The following is a 21,563-nucleotide window of genomic DNA, read 5'->3' on the forward strand; positions in this document are numbered from 1 at the left end:
AAATCAGTAAGGAAAAGTTAGTTTAGGGTATCGAAAAGTTATTTCCTTCGCTATGCATGCCTACTGTGTATCTATACTGCTAGGATATGGATGTGTGTATTTGAAATGTCATTCTTCATCATATATCCAAAATTTGCGTTAATATCTATCATATGTTCTGAGATATTTAACGTGCTACAATCGCCCCCCTGTTACTATCGCCCCCGGTCTACCCTACCTCGAAAAAAATCAATAATTTCTAAAATTCTTCCATCACATTTCACAGAGCAATAAATTTATACGATATTTTTCCATGCGTTTAATAATCAAGATGACCTCAGTTTACAGATGCAATACGCTAATCGAGACGTCGAATGTAATCGAACGAAAAGTATTGTAATACTGCTCCGAACGCTACTGTCTTCAGCAAATCTTTCTTATCACTTTAATGCGCGATGGACGCCAGTACGTTAACACGCGGCAATTAAAAGTTATCCAAGCGGCGGCAAGGGGTGCAAAGACTAAGGATCGTATCGCATCAAAGACCATCGTCGGCTACTTCAGTCATGCTCATCCTTGTATCTTAAGTAGCGGGATGCTCTTCGCAGAATCAGCCCCAACCACGCCGGAAGTGGCCTGTGAGTGGAGTTGAGTGGTGGATGGCGGCGGTGTAAGAAAGTGGAGGTAGTTGCAGCTGATAGCAGAGGACGCCATGGCGGTATGTGCCCTGTCTAAGGGTTGAAGGTTACTAGGCGAACGTCTGAGTGACTTGCAAGGATTCGCGATCGCTGCTAATCTTGTTACCCCTTCGGACCCTCCACCCCCTCTCGTTTTCCACTCGCTCATCGGATACCAAACCCATCGAGTTCCCGCCTTGATGATTTCCGTTCGGCGCGAGTGGACGCTCAATCGATTTAAATTTTCTGCACTTCGATCGGTGGCATTTGGCTTTCACATTTTCATCGCTGGCTTTTCTTCTATAGCGAGCAATTTGGATGTTTGTGTTCCATATACGTATGGAATTATACGTCACACGGGGTGTATCACACCGCAGGATATATCTTTTCCAATATTTCTGCAAATTTTTTTTTATTTTCTTGGGTGAATTTTAACAAAAAAAATCGCTTTCATCCATAACTATTTTTTCAACTACAAATTTCAGCATATCAAAATTTACATTTCTAGAAAAAGACTAATTGGAATTATTACAGTTACCACTGAAAAGTTAGGAGACCCAAAAATACGAAAATGGTAATTCAAAAATGACACTGGGGTGCACTGAATCCCCCGTGACCAATTTGTGATTTAAGACAGTGCGACCACGGAGAGTTAAAAGAAAAAAGTTCCGCCTATGAAAAATATTAAAGCCTCCACAAGCTACCTCCACTGGTACCTTTCCTAGGGTACCAGTCCATTACAAAGGAATCACTCAAATAGTTTCGGTAAGTGGGCTTTCATCACGCACCACGCAAATAAGATCGCACGGAGCGTTCGATTTTGGTTTCCAAAAAGAAGTGAATAGCCAAGCCAATCTAATGGAGCCCGTCAATTGAAAAAAAGGAGGTTCCAACCTAATCCACGCCACTGTCACGTCCAGCCTTCAATCACCAGTCCATCAACCATCCAAAACGACCACCCCTCGCAGCGATCGCATGAAAAACAAACCGATCTTAGTCACCGGTCTTGAAGCACCCCCCAAAAAAAAGCAGGGAAAACATAACTCCACGTTTCTGCGCCCCACTTTCCCCCGTCGACTCGACACCGTACACTACATCATTCTAAAAACGCGCCTAGTCTAATTAATCTGTCAAACGCACCGATCGCGCCGGACCCGCGCCGCGGAAGCACGAGCCGTCAAAGCGGCTGTCAAAAGTCTTTTGCCAGCAGCGTCAGGGACGTCGGGACGCTTTCATCGGAGGGGGCAGAGGCGGCAGAAGGGGACAAGCACGGTCACGAAGAATGGCGTGGCGTCGAGCGTGTCGCCGAAGGAAAACAACGAAAGTATATCTGTTTGCTCGGGCACGTGTCAATCGGGAAACTTTTAAACGACGATGGCCTTTTTGCCGTCGACGAACGAGCGGACCCGGAAAACCGTGACGACCCCCTGGCTGACCGCGAGACAAAAGCACGGGAATTGAATGAAATCGGAACGACCGAGCGGATCGTCGAAGTCGTCATTTGGCTGTCTAACAGGCTTTCCGCTGGCAGCCGTACGTCCCTTCCTGTTCTTTGAGTCCGCTCAACGGAGAGATGTGATAATTTGGTTGCTCGCGACGGCAGTTTCTATGTGCAGTGAGTTTTCTTCCTGTTCTTTGGTTGATTAATATACAGGGTGTCCTGCAAGGAGCGGTAGGGTGAGTGCATTTAATATCGGCTAGCACGCGGCATTGAGACTCGTAATATCCTGTCAACAAAGGGCCCTTTTTGTTGGCAATGAACTGAAATAGTAGCCGAGTAGGTATGTTTAAGAAAACATACCTAGTTTGGTATTTTCTTTTATCGAAACACGTTTCACTATGAGCTATCAAATTTTACGTATACATTTCAAAATGGTTTATAATTATTTAGTAATTTATTCGAATAAATTTTTGTCGTGATAAACTTATTAGGTACGTGAATTTATATACTACACTGATCAGGAGGGGCCCATTTTTTCGGGGAAATCAAGAGGTAGTTTACTAAAAGGGGATAAATGTATAGAAAAGTATAGAAAAGAGTGTTTGGATAAAATGATAATTTATTTGTGAAGACAGGGCTCTAGGGGTGCCTTCTGAACAGGGGCCCATTTTTCGAGAAACTAAAGCGGTAGGTTACTCAAAACGGGCTCGGTGTAATAATATAGAAAAAAATATAGTTTGGATAAAATCATAATTTTTTTTAAATATGAGGCCCTGGTGGGCCTTCCGAGAAGGGGCCCAGGTGGCAAGTGCTCATCGGCCGCCCTGTTAAATCCGCCACAGAGAAGGTGGTTATTCTATCAAATTGTCCATTACGTTCGTGCTGCTTTTTAGTATTAAAAAAGTATTTTTGAACCTTTCTCCATGCCTTCAGATGACTGACAGAGTTTTTTAGGTGTCGGATGGCTTTGCTTTTTGGATATTTTAGAGGACCGAAAAAGAACGAATACGTGTCCTTTTATTCTTGTTTGCAATGCCCATTTTCAAAGATAAATCCAAAATGTGCTATAATATTTTTATAGGAGACCCCGATTTAAAAAAAAATCCAATTTAAAAACTCGTCTGATATACGTGCTCTTCACTAGAATATGACTCTGACAAAACTATGGATGACATGAATCTTTGTGGACAATTAAATTGAAATTGTAGGACGACATTTTATGAAATGCTTCCGTAAAAAATTGGTTTAAAAAATGGAAAGGACTTTCAGTGAAGTACCCACGTACTCGACAGATTTTCAGACTTAATTTTTTCGAAAATGAGGCGTCGTTTCAAAAGATGTAATTTTACAATTATTACATATTTTTACACAAGGATTACTGTACCTATTTCGTCCTTTTTTCAGTTAGGCGTATGCGTCCCTAACGATTTGTCAAAATCGAATTATTCGAAACCGAGGTCTCGATTAAAACATTTTATTCTACAGTTTTAATTAGCCTTTTCGCGTGGAATCATTTTCTTTTCGTATATAACACTTATTGTGGAACACCCTGTAGATGGACTGTTTCAATGTTGAGTAAAGTTGTTCCGTGTAGGCGTTTGGCTACTGTGGCGTGGGTCGATGGTGATTTGAGTGTGGGTTTCAGGGATGAATGAGTGTTTGAGGAAGTAATTGAAGCCTATCAGGGGTAATTTTAAGGGGATGCTTATGCTTAAATTCTTAAAATTCTTCGAATTTCTGTGCAAGAAATTAGGAACACGTTTTTAATATCTGAAAGTTCATCAAGATATAAAGAAAATATATTTTTTTAACATGGTGCAACTAGGAAATAAATGTTATAAAAACTGTTGCTGTTTATAAAAAAAGAATACTGGCGCTTCTTCGATAATAAAAAAATTACGCGATTAAACTAATGGACCAATTTACATAATTAGTACTGTACTTATTCTACAAGACGTTGGAGACGAAAAAAATTTTATTTGAACGTTCATCCTAACGTTTCAACATTGCCTACGTAGCACAGAAGATCATTTCTTACTTTCTTAATTTCTAACACAGCTTATTTACAAATTGGAAAAGCATTCAATAATTAGTCAAACTTAAATAAGATTAACAGTAAAAATTAATCAGTGAACTTGACATCATGCGTTCGACAAATAATAAATTAAATGAAATTTGTACCCATATATTTTACAATAAAATCCAACTGGAATTATTTCGTAAAATTCAACCGGGTAATAAATTCGTCATCCACTGCTCCCAAATTGAAGCATCGTCGTGTGCACGTACATTTTGTTATAAAATTACAATTGACGCGAGGATGGCAAAAAACATGACACATAAAAGATAAAAAGTTGCCGACTGGAAAGATTACGAGCTTTCCGCGAACAGGTCGTAGTAATTAATATAAGTCTAATTTATATCGGCTCAGTGTATGAAGCAATATCGCGTCACCTGTTTATTTAACGAGCATCCAGCTTTCCGTGAGGATTGCTTATCGATCAAATATCTGTTCTTGCTCCCCTTTCGGGTCGACGGCTTTGATGGAAAAATAGATGGCGCGACATAAATGGTACGGCCTCATCGATCAGCCATATTTCACTCGTCCATTATGAAACGCATCGTTACCCATCGTTTTGTATTTAAATAACGGCTAATAAGGATTTTCAGTAATATGTAAGACAGAATTAAAATTGTCATTCGCTAGTTCTTCCACATTCACAACATATTAGTCTTCCTTTACCACTGCAATAGTGTCTTAGTTAGATATTGAACATTTTTTTCTTAATTTTGAATACAGCGCTATTATGTAAATTGGTAGCTTGTAATTTGTATATTTTATGCTTTATAGATTGCATTTATATTGTAATTGCTAAAAACACTACCGTTCAGTATTTGATCACTTGTTATAGGTGCGTTTAATTAATAAAAGAGAAAGGCGAACGTTTTTCCACATATCTGTGGTCTAACTTCGACATTTTTGTTAGCCCATAGCAATTGTTTATTTTTACTTTATCGGCTTAAAAGTAGTTTTCGAACTGCAATTAGATTATTATTATTATTATTATTATTATTATTGACAGCTGTAGTTTTTCCTTTTTGTGATATGTACAATTTAATATTACCAGCACTCAAATGTCATTAAACAATGTTGTTTAATTAAATTTGGGGGGGTGAAAACTGCGTTCAAAGTTAGGGCTGAAAAATCATTTTTGTGGAATATCTCGAGAACTATTAGAGATAGGGGGATAGTGTCAATGGACGAATTTTGTGTCTTTGAATGCGAAATATGACTGACTCACCAGATTTTCAAAAATCCACAAAAATGATTTTTCAACCCTAACTTTGAACGCAGTTTTCACCCCCCAAATATGAAAACTGGGAAAAATAAAAAAACACGTATTTCTTATTTTTCGGTCCTCTATAACATATCCAAAAATCAAAATCATCGGAGGCGGACACCTAAAATACTCTCCTTGTTAGAAGGTGGACGCAGACCACGGAAACAGACACTGGTTCCGCGAGAGCTCGACTGGCGCGACAATCGCGAAGGAAAGTCGGGTTTCCCCTCGAACACGGGCTTCCCCTGACCGCAGCTCTGGCGACACACTCGTGCTTCACAGATACGGTTAAAGATTAAATATACGTTTATTTTCATACAAAAGGTGCTCTCCATTCCTTCTCGGTACCCTGAGCGCCCTGGTCGTAATAACAAACGACTACCCTTCCGTGACTCTCGCTAGATACGCGAATTCCTATCCTCCTTCCGTGCAACTATCGGAGTCCTATCGCGCATGTAAATCAGCGTACTAATCAAGCGCGTAAATCTGTGATTACATTAATCACAGCTGACGAGGCTTTAAAGATCGTATCGAAAGGGGTAGCCGTATTTATGACGTGAATCTTTTCAACCCACTTAACGGAAAGGAAATCTCTTAGAAATATTAAAATCGACGCCGTAATCTTCGCGGAGATTTATGGTGAATCGCGGCGAATCCGTTTTCCCAGAAAGCGAAATTTCATTAGTTCTGCAATCTAATTTCCATGTGGTTCATGACGGTAATTCGAATTTGCATAGCCGCTGACTGAAAAGTGGTAGACCCACGGCGCAAGTGCTTACCGTTCCGCGGAGATATATTAATGTCGAAACGAGGGAATCGTTAAATAAACGCAGAGAAACTGACGAATCGAAGAAGATGAGAACGGATTACGCTGTGACAAAGTTTCCTTTAATATCTAGTTTAAAGAATTTTGGATCGTTTACTACTTAATCTCATGCTTAGAAATTTTCATCGCCCGTTGTACAGGGTGTTAAAAAAGTGCTGGCCACTGCTTTTAGGGGTGAATCTACAACTATGGATCGGTGGAGATTTGTAAAAAAAAATTGCGGCAAAATTGTTTATAACATTAAAGGTTAATGTTAATTTTTTTACATCAACATATTCTGCTCGCTGAAAGGAGGGAAAGTTTAAAACGAACCATTCGTCGCTAACGCAACGGTTTCCCAAAAATGCGAAAAATGTTTTCATGTGTGCATCACTTCATCCATGCCACAGCTTTATCAATTTTTTTCGGAAACATAATAAAGAAAATAAACCTTAATTTTGCCCTTTTGGATGACTAGAATAGTTCCCACACCAACGCTCGTCAGAAATGATTTTTTTAAGAACCTTGCATCACCGACTATAACTATGTACATGTGCGATAAAAACGATCAAAAAAATTCTGAGCATTACTTCAAACATACCTTAATATGCACACAAAACGCCAGACAGTATAAACTAATAGTATTTGTTAAATAAATTCTCGAAGATGGCGTTGAAAAACGGGCAAGTACACTAGCTAGAGTTCCCTTTTAAGTGGTATGATATAGCAACCCTCCCCTGTTTCTTGTCTGCTAAACTGCATTAATTGTGTCTACCTGTGTACGGGGGGTGTATCGTGCAATTAGGACAGGTCATAGCTTTTGCGTAATATATTCATCCGTGTTACACTAAGCCTTGTATAAATAGGTGTACCTAGATCTTTCCCAACGTCCTGTAAACCAAGTTATTCCAACGCCACAGCCCTTATCTTATCTCAACTTCTTACCCTAAAAAACCTTTTAGTTAGTCCAGGCACCGTGCCATCGTGGTCCTTCAATTTCGCGAAAATATATTCCAAACCCTACTGTGACATTATACCTCTCTCCTATTCCAAAATTCCCTAAAAGCCCAAAATGAAGCATTCCTTTGTCGATTAATTAGAAAGAAAGGAATTGAAACTGCGACTTGCCCTTTGACACAAAGTTTATTAACGCCACAAGCTTTAAAAAAACATGTTTGTTTAGTCAAAAATATGCATTGTATATGACGCTACAGATGGATCATTAAAGAAACTTTTTAAAAAAGTTTCTTTTGTTTTAGAGTGATAATTCAAAAAGGGAGGTTCTCATATATGCAAATCAAATTGGAGCATGTTCACAAAATGTGTAGCTTCGACCGGAGCCTAACTTGAAGTTAGTAAAGACTCTTATTCTTTATGAAAAGGAACCTCATCAATTTTTTCACGATATAAACCCTTTTTTTAAAAATCGCCTTTTCGTAGCTGTTATTTTCATCGTCTTTGGTTTTATACAAGTTCAGTGCAGAACCACAGGTATTCTCAAGAAGAATTTACAAGCAGCTCGCTGTATTTCGTTTCGTTTCGTCTAAATCGCTGCAAAACAATAGAAACTTTTTCAAAAAGCCTCTTTAATTATCCATCTGCAGCGACATCTATATCTATATTTTTTACTAAACAAACATGTTTTTTGCAAGCTTATGATCTTAATAAAAATTGTGCCAAAGAACAAGTCTCAGTTTCAACTTATTTCATTGTAATTAATTAAAACAGAAATGTTGCATTTTCGACGAAAACGACTGCTCACTACCCTTAATTCCTCTTTCCATCTCGCAAACCCAAATCAGAATCGTAAACGGAATGTACACCCTATCCATCGATTCTACGTATGAACCTACGAACCAGGATGAAAATAAAATTAGCAATTGTATCACAGAGAGTGACATTTTGCACAATACTCATCCATTATAAAAATTCTGAATTTAACATTCCCTAAATAAATGAAATATGTTGTAGATACCGGCTGGGCGGGTACTCTTGTGAGTGACTGTACAAATCTACGCATTGCTTTAGAAACGAACGGAGTTATACGTATCATTTCGTGCACGAAAAGTTTCCGCTTCGAACTTTTCTGAGTTATGAATTTGTTAAAAAAAAAAAGAGTCAGCGCCGGCTTCCATCTCCGCGGTTTCTGTTGAATTCATTTTCACCATTAGCGGCCACAAAAGTCCTCCATTCGGCCAACATTTTGCTATCTATGAAACCGAACGTTTCGCCGTGTATTGCATTTCCGTCGACAAGTTATTCGTTGTAACGTTCCAGAAAAGTTTCCCACTTGACGTCTGGCATTTTGCAGTTTAGCAGTCGCTTATCGTCAACGCTCAACTTGCTGCCCATATAATATGCGCGACGGTATGAATGTAGTTTACACTGTGCCGCGCACCAGTCCCGAACAGGTAGGTACAAGTTACCGGGAAACATGAGCGTCAGCGTGCGACAGGGAAAGACAAACAAGATAGTTTGGTAGTTCTACGATCGGTTCAATTAACAATATGTCTCTACCTGCCGTCAAAGGCCACATTTACGGAGCTTAATGGGGAAGCTTGTAATTTCGTGGCTGACGGGGGATGACAGGTTCAGTGTGTCGACCTGGCCAGTGAAATTACTGGATTCAAATTAATTCGTTCTTTGTGTTCTTCACTGGTCGTCTCACTCCGTGGCGTGACCAATTATTTCACAAGTTATAATTATTATTATCCTCGATTTTTTTGTGATATTATTTTCTTATACTTCTTGCGACTTATTTGATAATACTCTTCTTCGTCCCCGACTTTTTCATGCACATGGCGTAATTTTTTTACCCTTTTGAAGTTTTTTATGGGGTCAGTTATTTCACAAGTTCTGACGTAATTTTTGATAATATGTATCATGGTGATTACATGGAAGGGCATGGAACACTAGAAATTTTTCCAAATGCATTCATTTGTTTATTAAGAAAAATAGAAAGTGAGAAAAGGCAAATCGTTGTGCCCCACCTGAGGTATAATTAAGTAAAACAATTAGTAGATTGTACCTTGACAGCAGGAAACAGACACTGCCTGGTGTCTGAGCCTTTGTGACCGATAAATTTAACAAATTATCAAATATAAATATAAATGTATAAATTAAAATATGGCTATATATTAGGTATATGGTGAATTCTCCTAATTTCTATAATTTTTTACCCACTTGAGCTGCCCCTAAACATAAAATGTATTTTCCAAAGTTTTTATACAGTGTTTGTATATCTGAAACAACAAATAAGGGTGGTAAGACTGATAAAAAAATGTTTAATTATTTCTTTTAATTTTTAAGCTCCACCCTAGTGTGTATCTGTCACAAAAAATTCTCAATGCAATGCAATCATTGGAAAAGTGGTCTTCTACCACTATACAGTTAATATGATTTGATACGACAATTGATTTAGTTCGAGGTTCGCAAGAAAATATACTAAAGAAGAATTTTAGCTAAATTCATTACAGGGGTCCCTTATTCTCTACGTTTATTATTTAATACATCGTTAAAATTCTTTACCCCACCCCCCCTGTGTTCATCTCGTAATTCACGTTATTCAATTTCATCTTGATACTCTGAATCTGCATAGCAGAATTTACGCAACATGCTTGCGATAAATAGTAAATACGATATTAACGAGGAGACTGGATAAAATATTCGCCTCTGATATTATTTACAGGGAGAGTGCCTCTAAACAATATTCTCGAAAACTTCCAGTGTCTAATTACGCAACAGATGCTCGTCAACGTAAGAAGAGGACAAAGCCTGTTTGCGTATAAAAGGATCAGCGAAAAGTGATAGGAAGAAAAAGGAGCCGTGGATTCTAATTATACTGCATTGTTCTCCTCAAGAATTATGTACTGGGGTAAGTTTAATACGCTTCTTAAAATAAACTCTGTAGTGTGCATGAAAGAAGGAGAGAGGAAGTCTCCGGGAGCGCGATTTTGATATGGATCCCATGCCGCGCCGACCAATAGAGGGGCGAGCTGAATGTCGATCGACGTGGCTAACATCGAATGGGGTCAAAATCTGAAGCTATACTCGGGGAAGATAATATTGGCTGCTAAAATTACTGAATCTATTTTCCAGCTACTATCTTCTATCTGTAGCTACTACCCTCGTCAACACCTTATTACCCCCCTTTGGCTACCACGCTATTTCATCTCTCACGTATCCACTTGACTGTAGGTATAGTCCAGTGAAATTAGACGGAAATATAGCCTATCTGGGGAATAATTTTCAGAAAGATAGATTTTTGGATGAGCCTTTATTTCGTCGTTTTAAAGAATATGTCAAAAGTTCCCATCGATGTGACATCTGAAAATTTTACAATGGGTCAAAGGTAACAGAAAATAGTTTTTCGCGAATATCTCGTTATCTATCGGTTCTACGACAAAAATAGTTATTACGAATTTTGTAGCTTAGGAAATTATGTATGAAAAAGGTTGTATGTGTTTTCCTCGCAGGAGTAACCATTCTCATGTACGACGGCTTGCAAAATTTCAACCCTTATACATTTAACAAGGGCAGATCTCGAACCCGAAAATTAAAAAAATTCTGAAACTTTGTGAATATGTAGGGGATATTCTCCTGAGTACAACGTAATTTTATTTCTTGCCCAAATTCAGTCTAAGAGGGCGAAATTGACCCCTGAAAAATTTCCGATTTTGTGTTATTTCTCGCGAACTGTTAGAGATAGAAAAAAAGTTTTCTGCAAAAAACCACTGCTTTTAGTTAGGATTATCATTTGGTAACTTACAGTCCTTACAATTCGCGACTAATAACATTTAGAGAGATCAATTTCACCCCCTTGAGTGAATTTAAGCAACCAAAAAATTGTGCAATACATACCTATACATATATCCTCTACATATCCCCAAAGTTGAAAGTTTAATTGACCCAAAATCAAGAAACAACACTCAGTTGAGGCAATTTTAACATGAATTCAACATTACAACTCAGGTGCTAGATGAAAAAAAGTGAATTGTTTTTAAAGCTGTCTCCAGCCTCTGTGTTTACATTTTTTCAACTTCTTTCGCCCAAACTTTGCCGCACTCCAAAATTTGCAGCCCCAGGCTGCAGCCTACTTAGCCTACACACAAATCTGCCCCCGATAACACATGTGATTGTCGAATCGCCTCAAATCTGTTTCAGTTCAATTCGGAATCATGGGTTTAAACGGTTCATTAAATAAATAATTGAGAGGAGGCAGTGATTGCAACATTCGCAGCGAGCAATTAAATGGAAACCGGGCGAGATGATATCGGCAAGTGGAACAAGGCAGGGAACAAGTGTAACGCGCCATCACAAATTCGAAAACGACAACACGTTGGCGACAATCAACTGTCCATATTGCATAATTAAATGGCACTTGGGTTTATTTACCTCTATCTTCGCGCTACGACTGACGTTTTCATAGATACGGCAATTCCTTGCTAAAAATTGCATACACCACCTCGTCGCGGAGATTCAAATTTCTTCTCACTTTCGCTGAAAGCTTGTCCACGGTTCGACGGGGAGCAATCTACGTAAAATTATGCAATCGTGTGAATTAAAATCAACGCGATCCGAGCAACAGGCTGAATTCATCGATCGACATGTTTTAATTCGACGTACACGAAGAACAGGCGCGCGTCCCACCGTTTTGGACATCGTCGGCCGGTTTTTCATTAAAACAATGCGAAATTAACGAGCTGCAAAATTAATTAAGTCCAGACACGTTCGTTTGGCCTGATTATAGGATTCATAACGGCGAGGGTGATATGTATATTATATATTCAAATTTGTTTGGAATAGTAGAATTTTCATATGCAGGATTCGTGTCATTGTTTTTCGAAATTCCTTCAAATACTAAATAAAGTTTTTTTTTGTTTTTCTAAATACTATTGTAAAGAACGTTAGATGCTTAGACGATTTTAAAGTGTGATTTAAAAAACAGAGATAAATAAAGTGCTGGATATTTAGAATAATAATATTAAATAGGTTGGTGCAAAAGGTTTAAGGGTTTTATATGGAGCTTTACTTTAAATCTAATTACGAAGTTCTATTCAGTGAACAGAAACTACGAATATAGAATAGTGTTATTTGCAAATCGATATATTAAATTACAAATTGGTTGAACAATAACCAGCGGTGCTTTTGTGTTTGGTGATTATTAATCAAACGTAACGAGAATAATGCATAATAATAATATGTCGTTATTACATTCCCGTCTCCATAAAATTATTAAAAAATATACCATGCTGAAATAATAGGAACCTATTTACGCGTCCTACGTGTAATGGGCGAGACTCAGCAATTTGCTGGCTCTTAAGTTTAATCCTGAGAATAATAATAAAATACTAATAATAATAGGAAAAGAATATAAATACTAATAATTGCAATACAAAATAAAATAAAAAACCAAGCATCATTAGTATACACTTTAGAGTTTAAAATTGGGAAACTTCGACATTCATCGTAATTTTTTGATCTCTGACCCTCTGATTTTCAGTTATTTAAGCATCCCAGTCACTTTTTTCATCACTAAGGGTTCTCTAGGGGTTTCAGTGAAAATGCTGCCCTGGTTCTGAAGTTCATAAATTCTACAATTTTGGAATTCTATAAAAAGGTATTGAGAAATTAATTTTCAAATACGAAAAGTGTTTTGAAGCCACTGAAAATTACGGGTATTAACAAAAATGACTTTGAAACTATGTAATTTCCTTTCCAACTCTTTTTAACAACTATGGCAAACATTTTGTGTCAGTCTTAGAAGTTAGTAAATCGAACTTTATACAGTAATGTCCAAGGATTGATGCTAAAGTTTCAGGGGCATGTTTGAGAGACAAATTTATTTGCAAACTTTTACACGAGGATTTACAGAAAATTGAGGTTATCCTTTAACAAGATAACGATATGAATCGCGCAACGAAGAAAGCTAAAGAATAGTAGGCACTACAGAAGATAAGCCCGCCTCGAAACTTTAACGTTACGTATCCCCTAAACCATTAACAGTCTGCCCCTAAAACTATATATCAGTAACTTCAGTATTGCAAGCCTTATCACTGTGTGAAAACCCTTCAGGCTTACACTTGGGGTCCTCTGCTCCTAACAATAAGTGTACGAGATCCAAAAATACCTGCTGTATTAACATTCCATTTTACTTTTGAATACTACTTTTGCCTATCAAAGAAGTCACGCACGTGCCATTAATTGGGTCTAGTTATGCAGAAAGATCTCAACCCACAAAATGACAAAACATTAGTTGAACGCAGTATGGATCCTATAATTTTGTGATCTTTATTTTGCAAAAAATTACCAACCTATAGAACAACTCTTACATTATACAATTATTGAAACTACCAAGCCATTGTTCCATTGTAGGCTTAAAAAACAAAAGCTGGAGAAAATTAAAAATAATATTAATTATACTACTCACTATTAAATAACCCATTCAGAAACATAGTAAAACAATAACAAGAAATAATATATACCCAATAGAAATAAAGCTACTTTTTTTCAACAATTAAAATCTTCAAACTACTCAGTTTTAGATCATTGAGGGTTGGTACCATTCTGCAGAACTAGACTAAAAATTGACATTAAATATGTAAGTACACCACTGTTCAGTAAAATATTCTACGACTGAAAACAAAAACTTAACAACCTATGCATTTTATTGATTTTATTTTTACACGATAGATACGTTCCCGAATAATTCGCGGGAGAAAAGATACCGCGCATATGAAAAATGGGGCATTGTATACAGGCTATAAAAATCAGAAAATACAATAACAATTAGCATTAATAAGGAATAATTAGGATAAACCAATTAGGATTAATTGAGATCAATTTCTTAGAAAAATAACTAGCAATATTTTTTCTTAGAATTAAAATTAAGTGAATATTTCTAAAAAGCAGATTTATCAGACCGTGTTAGATCAAAACAAATCGTGCAAAAAGATTAAACTCCGTTCAATCAAAATCGTGTAAAAAAAAAATTAAGTGTTCGTGGGAATTGCTGAACCATGGTGCGTGTGAACTTTGGTGCCACGAAGACGCTTCGATCAATTCGGACCATAACAAAAATGAGACGACACCCTTAACAGTCGTACCACGATGTTGCGCAATAATTTTTAATTCCCCATTGCGCTCAGAATTTCCGCGGCGATGCTGGATCGCAGAGCGTTATTGAAAAACGTACAGTTATGTTCAAGTTTAGCTAAACAGTAGTTACGACCTGCCCGTAAAACGTTTTATTACCCGAGGCAGTATCTCCTGATTTTTCTAGCCATACTCGCGGCGATGAGGCCTCCTAACTGGGCATTCGTAACGCGACCAATGGAATTGAATTTTTCCCGGACACGGTAACGAGAACTTCTTCCAGCAACGTTCCCAACGTTTTTACGCGTCCCATAAATGAGACGTGTAAATTTGCCTCGCACACTTCTGCAAAAGTGCTCTCCGCCTTTTACAGCCCACTAAAAACGCCGAGGAACACTCGGCGCGCAAAAAAACCCAAGCGAGCTACCAAATTCTCAGACATCTTCTTCGTCTCGCGAAGTCTCTCAAAATGCTTGGATACTTTGAACATAATCTTTCTAGGAAACATTCCCAGTAGGGGGTTGATATAGCGAGCAAATATTGGTACTGTTAGAAACCTTAGATAATGAGAAAATTTTACATAAATTATACGAAGCATTGGGAGCATAAAGGGAATAACCTACATTTTTTGCGAAATTGAGTTAGTAGCAATAATGTATTGTAATAAGCTGTACTAATTATATAAAACAGGACATTTTTTTATTCGATGTGGGTTAGTCCGTTTTTGCTTTCAATGCCTCATATATTAGTTACTAGGGCTGGGACTATTCGAATAATTTAATACTCGAATATTTTATAAGTACTCGAATGCTACGAATAAACTTCGAATATTTGAGTATTCGAATGTTATTATTCGAATAGTCCCAGGACTAGTGTGAAGTGCATTAAAATTAGTTTTCAAGATTTCACCCTGACAAATGAACCTAAAGAACTTGATTTATAATTCACACTATTCTATTCGAATATTTAAGTATTCGAATACTTAAATATTAGAATAGTATTCGAATATTTAAATATTCGAATAGTATTCGAATACTCGGATATTCGAATAGTATTCGAATACTCGGATATTCGAATAGTATTCGAATACTCGGATATTCGAATTCTTAAATATTCGAATAGTATTCGAATACTTGGATATTCGAATACTTAAATATTCGAATAGTATTCGAATACTTAAATATTCGAATAGTATTCGAATACTTGGATATTCGAATTCTTAAATATTCGAATAGTATTCGAATACTTGGATATTCGAATAGTATTCGAATACTTGGATAGCTAAGATGACGATGGGTAGCAGAGATGACATTTACGCAGCATTTGGGTAGTTGGTCTGATTCATGTTTGTAGAGATACTCAGAGGAAAAAACGATAAGTAAAGGGTCAGTACATTACAGTACTATAAAAAGTGACCAGAAAAGCAGACTGCGATATTCAACTATAGAAGAATAGTAGTTGTGTTATATTCTTTATTTCAGCTTCTCTCTGTCCCATTTTTCTTTGACACTGAATTAAGAAATACTATTTTTCTTTGAATGAAAGTTTCACTGCCGATAAATATCAGAGACCACCGGTGGCTAATGCAGCATCAGACCTTAAACAACTCACGAGCCACTAATAAAACGAACCACCATGAAACACAATCCTAAAAAGTAAGTTCTAAATTGATATTCTTGCAATATTTTCGCAAAACAAGTACTACATATTTCAATCTCCTCGGTGTCCCCACTTGCAGCAACATCTGTCTGACTGAATCTCAAGTATATTTTGCTACCTTGTAACGGGACAAGAAAATGAAAAGAAATTATGAGCAAAGGAAAAATTGTAGACGCCTCGCGTTCAACTTCGTTTTTGCAAGAAATTACAGGCACTGCCATCCGAGTGTTGCGATAATAAATATAATAATACGCGATGCAACGCGAGATCCTTTAGCGCGGGCAACGGTCCGTTTACAATCAATGTTTGTAGCGAATAGATTCCGCGGTGCAGGACGCAATGTCCCATAGAATTTTATATATGAGCTCACCATTGATAACGTGTACGTTGATGCTGGCCCTCTTCGCCACTGTGGGCACGCAACTGTAATTCCCAGAGTCGTTTGGCTTTACATGGTTGATCCTCAGCCTGCAACAAAACGAGACAACAATATTTATGTTAGTCGAAACGTGTTTGAACAATTTCCATGAATTATTGTCTCTAAATTGTACATGTCAGGTTCCCCAACCTGGGGGTCGCAAAGTGTCTCCTGAGGGGTCGTCGCGGTTATTTTTAGTACTTGTTTATTTTAATATGGTTACACTGCTGTATTCTATTAATAATATAACACCGATTTTTCCAGACGCAAGCACAATCATCACACCAAATGAGATAATTAAATATATTAAATATCTTAAACTATATTTAATATATGTATTCAGATATTCCAATATTATTAAGCTAGACTTATATTCTCAAATACCTATTTTAATGTGTTTTCTTTATCTTATTAAATTTACCTTACCTTATATCGGAGAGGGTGGAGCAGGTTATTGGAATATTGTAAAAGGGGGTCGCGACTCAAGAACGGTTGGGAAACACTGGTATATGTCGCAGGGCAGTTGTATTATTTGTATGTATAGGTTGCTGCATATGAAATTGCTGTTTTGCGTAAGGAAGTTTGAATGAAAATATGTTTTGCTTATCAACTATTTTATTTTTTGAATTTCTGTGACATTTCGTAAGCCAGCGTTAGTAATTGCTATTTTATCCCCCATGACGAGCAAAGGAACTTTTACACTATCCGTGATCGGCAATTTCAAATGCACCAACTCAGTAAAATAAGCCTTTTTGTAAGAAGCGTAGCCTTTTGCCACGTAAGACCTGTATACCTGTTCTAATGACTTGAAAATTTACGCTAATAAAATCTCATGTTACAGAAATTTAGAATAAAAAACTGTTCCAAAAATTTGCAACAATAAAGTGTTACAAAAATTTACAAAGTGGATAGAGCGCTAAATTTTAAATCAAATAAATGGACAGTAATGCTGCATTTTATATAATTTTATTTCCATGCTATCATCTGCAATTCTTCCTTCATCAATCTGTATTTAGTTTCACACGGGTTACTTCCAAATTATGTAATCAGCTATATTTTGCAAATACCTTATGTCAAAAGCTATTGAAAAATCCATGGGCACCGCGTGACTTGAGAAAAATCTGACATTCAAAAAACATATTTGGAACATAACAAGGCTGAAATTATAATTACTTCATGTCGGAAATGAAAACATTTCGATTTAAAATTCTATGGCGCGCAACACACATTTGTAATTAATCTCAGCGGGCGTTGCGACAAAGGAAATTCGGAACAAAATTGAAATAATATTTTTCTACAGGTAGCAGAAGAGTTAGGATATTGTGTTTTAATATGTTTAGTCGAAGAGAAGCGATACGATCAAATAGCTATGCCTGCTTAGCTAAGTAATGAAAGTTAAACTTTGTTTAAGAATTAAACGTGTGCTAATTGAAAGCGGATGCAAACATTTGATAGCATTTGCATCAGCATTCCAATCAAAGAAGCGGCGGTATTTAAGCTTTAATTAAATCATGTTTGCTCCGATCTATGCTCGAATTTATAGAGACATTTAATTTAGATGGACTCAATTCAGCATTAATATGTGGATGCTAGAAATAGCTACAATTTCAGAGGACGTTATCTGTATGCAGCTCTGGGTCTGAGCTACGTTAAATAACTAATGTTGAAATTAATAATGATGGATTGATTATCTAGTGGTTACTAAGTGGCGGTTAATGGCGATTGCGACCCAATGAATTTTCTGCGCGAAAAATACCCCCGTTTTATGATTAAATTCCACTGGCTATTAATTAACTTAAACTTTAATTACTTAATAGTGATTCATGAAGATGGAGTTCACTAATTAATTATTGGTAAAAGCTATACATCTCTATTTCCAAGGTCTGTATAATTACCGCAATTAAATAAATTTTCAATTTGCTGTACAAGCATTTAATTTATAACTTGCATTTGTTGTTTAATGTTCAGTGTGTTTCACTCGCAATACCCTCAATTTATATTATCAGGTATTTTACGTTATTTTCAGTTAACATATTGAAGGAACACTAGGCAAATAATTCAAATCTGTTTCTGAAAAGGCTGGATGGAACTCCCACAAACGATGGCACAATTTCGAAAAAATTTGTACCTACATTAAATTTAAGCTCGACTAACATAACTTAACAAATGCAATAAAGGAATGTTTGTATACTTTCATTACTTCTGCTTGTTTATAAAAAATAATAGGTTTTGGTATGATTGGACATAAATATGGGTAACGAATTTTTCTTAATTCGTTTATTTATTCGAGAGCTTAATGATCTGCAAATTTCTGTAGTGGTGTATATTAAAATAATTTAAATATGATTTTAAAGAGGTTTATTTTTTCATTCATCATACAATTTGTATCAACTAATTTCTGCTTTACTTTTGCATTAGTTATACATATAAATAACGACGACTGAAAGATTAATAATTCGACAGTAACTGAGGTTTTATATAATAAAATCAATAGGGAGAACATTATACTATTGAAAAATCCTAAATTCTAATTTTTTTAAACATAAAGTCTAATGGGGGGAAAAAGATTATTCCGGATTACTTTAAAAAATTCGTTCTTTTACAAAACACCCAGTCGTCTTCAAATAATTTTGTAATTACTTTGTAATTTGTTAATTTTTTTTCTCATAAATTGATACTTTTCTTACGTAGCATTTTCTCAATGAAAATTTGATTTTACAAACATTTGTAGTAGGTGGTATGCTTATAAAATAGGTAATATCGAAGTCAAAAGCAAAATGATCATAATAACAAGACAGTGAATATTTTATTCTGATAACTGATGTGTATCAAATTGAAACTGCTTTCACAGCTTGTGGTATCCAGATAGAAACGAGGATGAATTACCAGTGACGCATATTCCGGCTATAAATATGTATTTCATGGTATAAGCAGAGCCACCACTCCCCCTGATTAACTAATAAAATCATATCAATTACAATTCTATCAATAAATAGGATGCAAACCGACGGTGTCACTAAATTACTTTCTGCATGTTCCAAAGCCATCCGTTCGAAACCAATCTCGCTTATGAAAATACTTGGTTATCAAAACTTTCAATTTCTTACCTACTTATTTTGAATTATCTCAAACAAAATTGAGTTAGGAGGTACACCGTTTATCCTCCGTAAAAAAGGACCGTCACTTCGGAGCCACCTCGTGACACACATCTACATATATTTTCTCAACATTTATAACTGTTTTTAATGCTTTACAATATACTAAAATTAAGCACCAAACCACAATTTAATCGGATGATTAATTTCAACAATTTGCATCAGAAGATTACCTACTTTTTCGGGTTGTCACAGTAGTCAAGAACCCCTTCTTAACATTTAAACAGCGCCACATTGAAACGCCTAAATATTAATCGCTCACGAGGCGTGGCAATAAAATTTTGAGAATAATTCTTTTGAAAATTTTATTTTGAAAATTAAACAGACGCGAGGTCAATCGTCTTCAAAGTAGCTCCCTCGAGACTGTACACAGTCATTCCAGCGTCGGATTCATTCACCCTAACGTTTCTGGTATCTGTTTTAATACACCCACGTTGCACTACTGTGAATTTCAAAAACTGACTGAAAATGCGTTGCATTCATGACTGATTTTACTCGAGGAAATGGAAACGAGTCACAAGGAGACAAATTAGGCGACTACGGTAGGGGTCCAACGTTGTGATGATTTTTTTAAGTTAAAAACTCTTCCACTAGAATGGCTGAATGTGTGGGAGTATTGTCATGATGCAAAATCCGCGACAAAGCAATTTCAGGTTGAACAAGCTTACGCAATGACTAAAGCGATTGATAATGTTTACCTTTCGCGTGTCTTAATTGAGAATTGATTCTCGATTTTTTTTCCTACGTACTCGTTACACTGGGGCGGTTGGAATAATTTGATAGAACCTTAGTTTGCCCCTTAGGGGATGGTAGCCTGAGAAGGTTTGAGAAACACTGCTCTAGACCACCATTAATCGTTCTGTCACGATGTAAGCAGCAACATATGAAATTACATTTTTCGGCATCATTTCACACAAGCACTCGGTGCTGCTAATAAAAATCATCACGCAACTGTTGGCAGTAACAGCGGAGATATCGGGTGTCATAGGCAAGCGTCGTAAAATAAATCCAGCGATCATGTTCACCTAAGCGTATTATCCTCGTGGCACGGTTATACGTCATTCTTTTCACAGTGATAATAATGGTCCCAAACGCTCCTCCCTGTACACCGTACATGCTACTTATACGCCCCGATATTAAAGAAAGCGTGCATCGAGTTTGAATAAAATAAATCGTTTCCTTGACGAGAATATACTTTAGTCGACGTATTTTCTTGAGAATTGTTTGAGAAAAAGCGGACAATATTTTTCTGCGTCGGTTGAAATAATCATAATTCGAGGCCTATTTTGCACCTCAAACTGCTGAAGGATTTAAGTTTTAAATATTAGGTGTTTCTTGTGGTCAAATGAAGAATTTGAAAGTAGGAATTTTCAAAGGATGAGGCACTTCTTTGAATTGAAGAATTGAAAATATTTGGTGAAGTAAGAAAGTGGTGGATAAATTTTGGAATTGTAGAAAACAGTAGAACAAACACTATTCAGTGTTAACATTTGCATACTTTTTTTTACAATTAGCGTTTGAATTTCTGAGACAAACTTAGATTTCCACTTTACTATTTTTACTGTTAGATTCGTATCGTACACATACACTTTTATAAATCCTGTGCTGTGGTTACTATTTCACAGGATTCTAGATTTTTCTGTTATGCTGTGTAGTAATAAAAATGTAATATTTCTATGTTCACTACAAATGTACCTCATTCGTGTACTGCATATTGTATGAAATACAAAGCGTAAATATACTGTCGAACGATTTCAATATAAACGACGAGCATCGATATTTTTCTGTAGATATCAAATTGTCATTGATCCTTTTTGATGTGTGCAAAATTAAAACTATTTAATATAAAATGATGCTTTACTACTAATATTGTGGTGATTGCTATTGCTACGCTCACTATTATCACTCTATCACTACTATCGTCACTGCTACTACTATCATTACTACCATTATTATCATTAATATCATTACTATCATTACTATCTTTACTATCA

At 36.4% G+C, this 21,563-nt stretch overlaps 2 protein-coding genes across 2 annotated transcripts in view; both read right to left on the reverse strand.

Moving 5' to 3' along the window:
- Positions 1–21,563, reverse strand: part of Exu (maternal protein exuperantia) — a 170,693-nt gene that overhangs the window by 129,986 nt on the left and 19,144 nt on the right. The gene's annotated exons all lie outside the window — the stretch shown is intronic.
- Positions 1–21,563, reverse strand: part of Dpr1 (defective proboscis extension response 1) — a 709,894-nt gene that overhangs the window by 63,495 nt on the left and 624,836 nt on the right. Inside the window, exon 5 of the mRNA XM_076823800.1 lies at positions 16,367–16,464. Coding sequence (XP_076679915.1) covers positions 16,367–16,464 — 98 coding nt within the window. The remainder of the gene's footprint in view (positions 1–16,366; positions 16,465–21,563) is intronic.

Source organism: Andrena cerasifolii, chromosome 12, assembly GCF_050908995.1.
Source record: "Andrena cerasifolii isolate SP2316 chromosome 12, iyAndCera1_principal, whole genome shotgun sequence".
In the NCBI taxonomy this organism is placed as follows: Eukaryota; Metazoa; Arthropoda; class Insecta; order Hymenoptera; family Andrenidae; genus Andrena; species Andrena cerasifolii.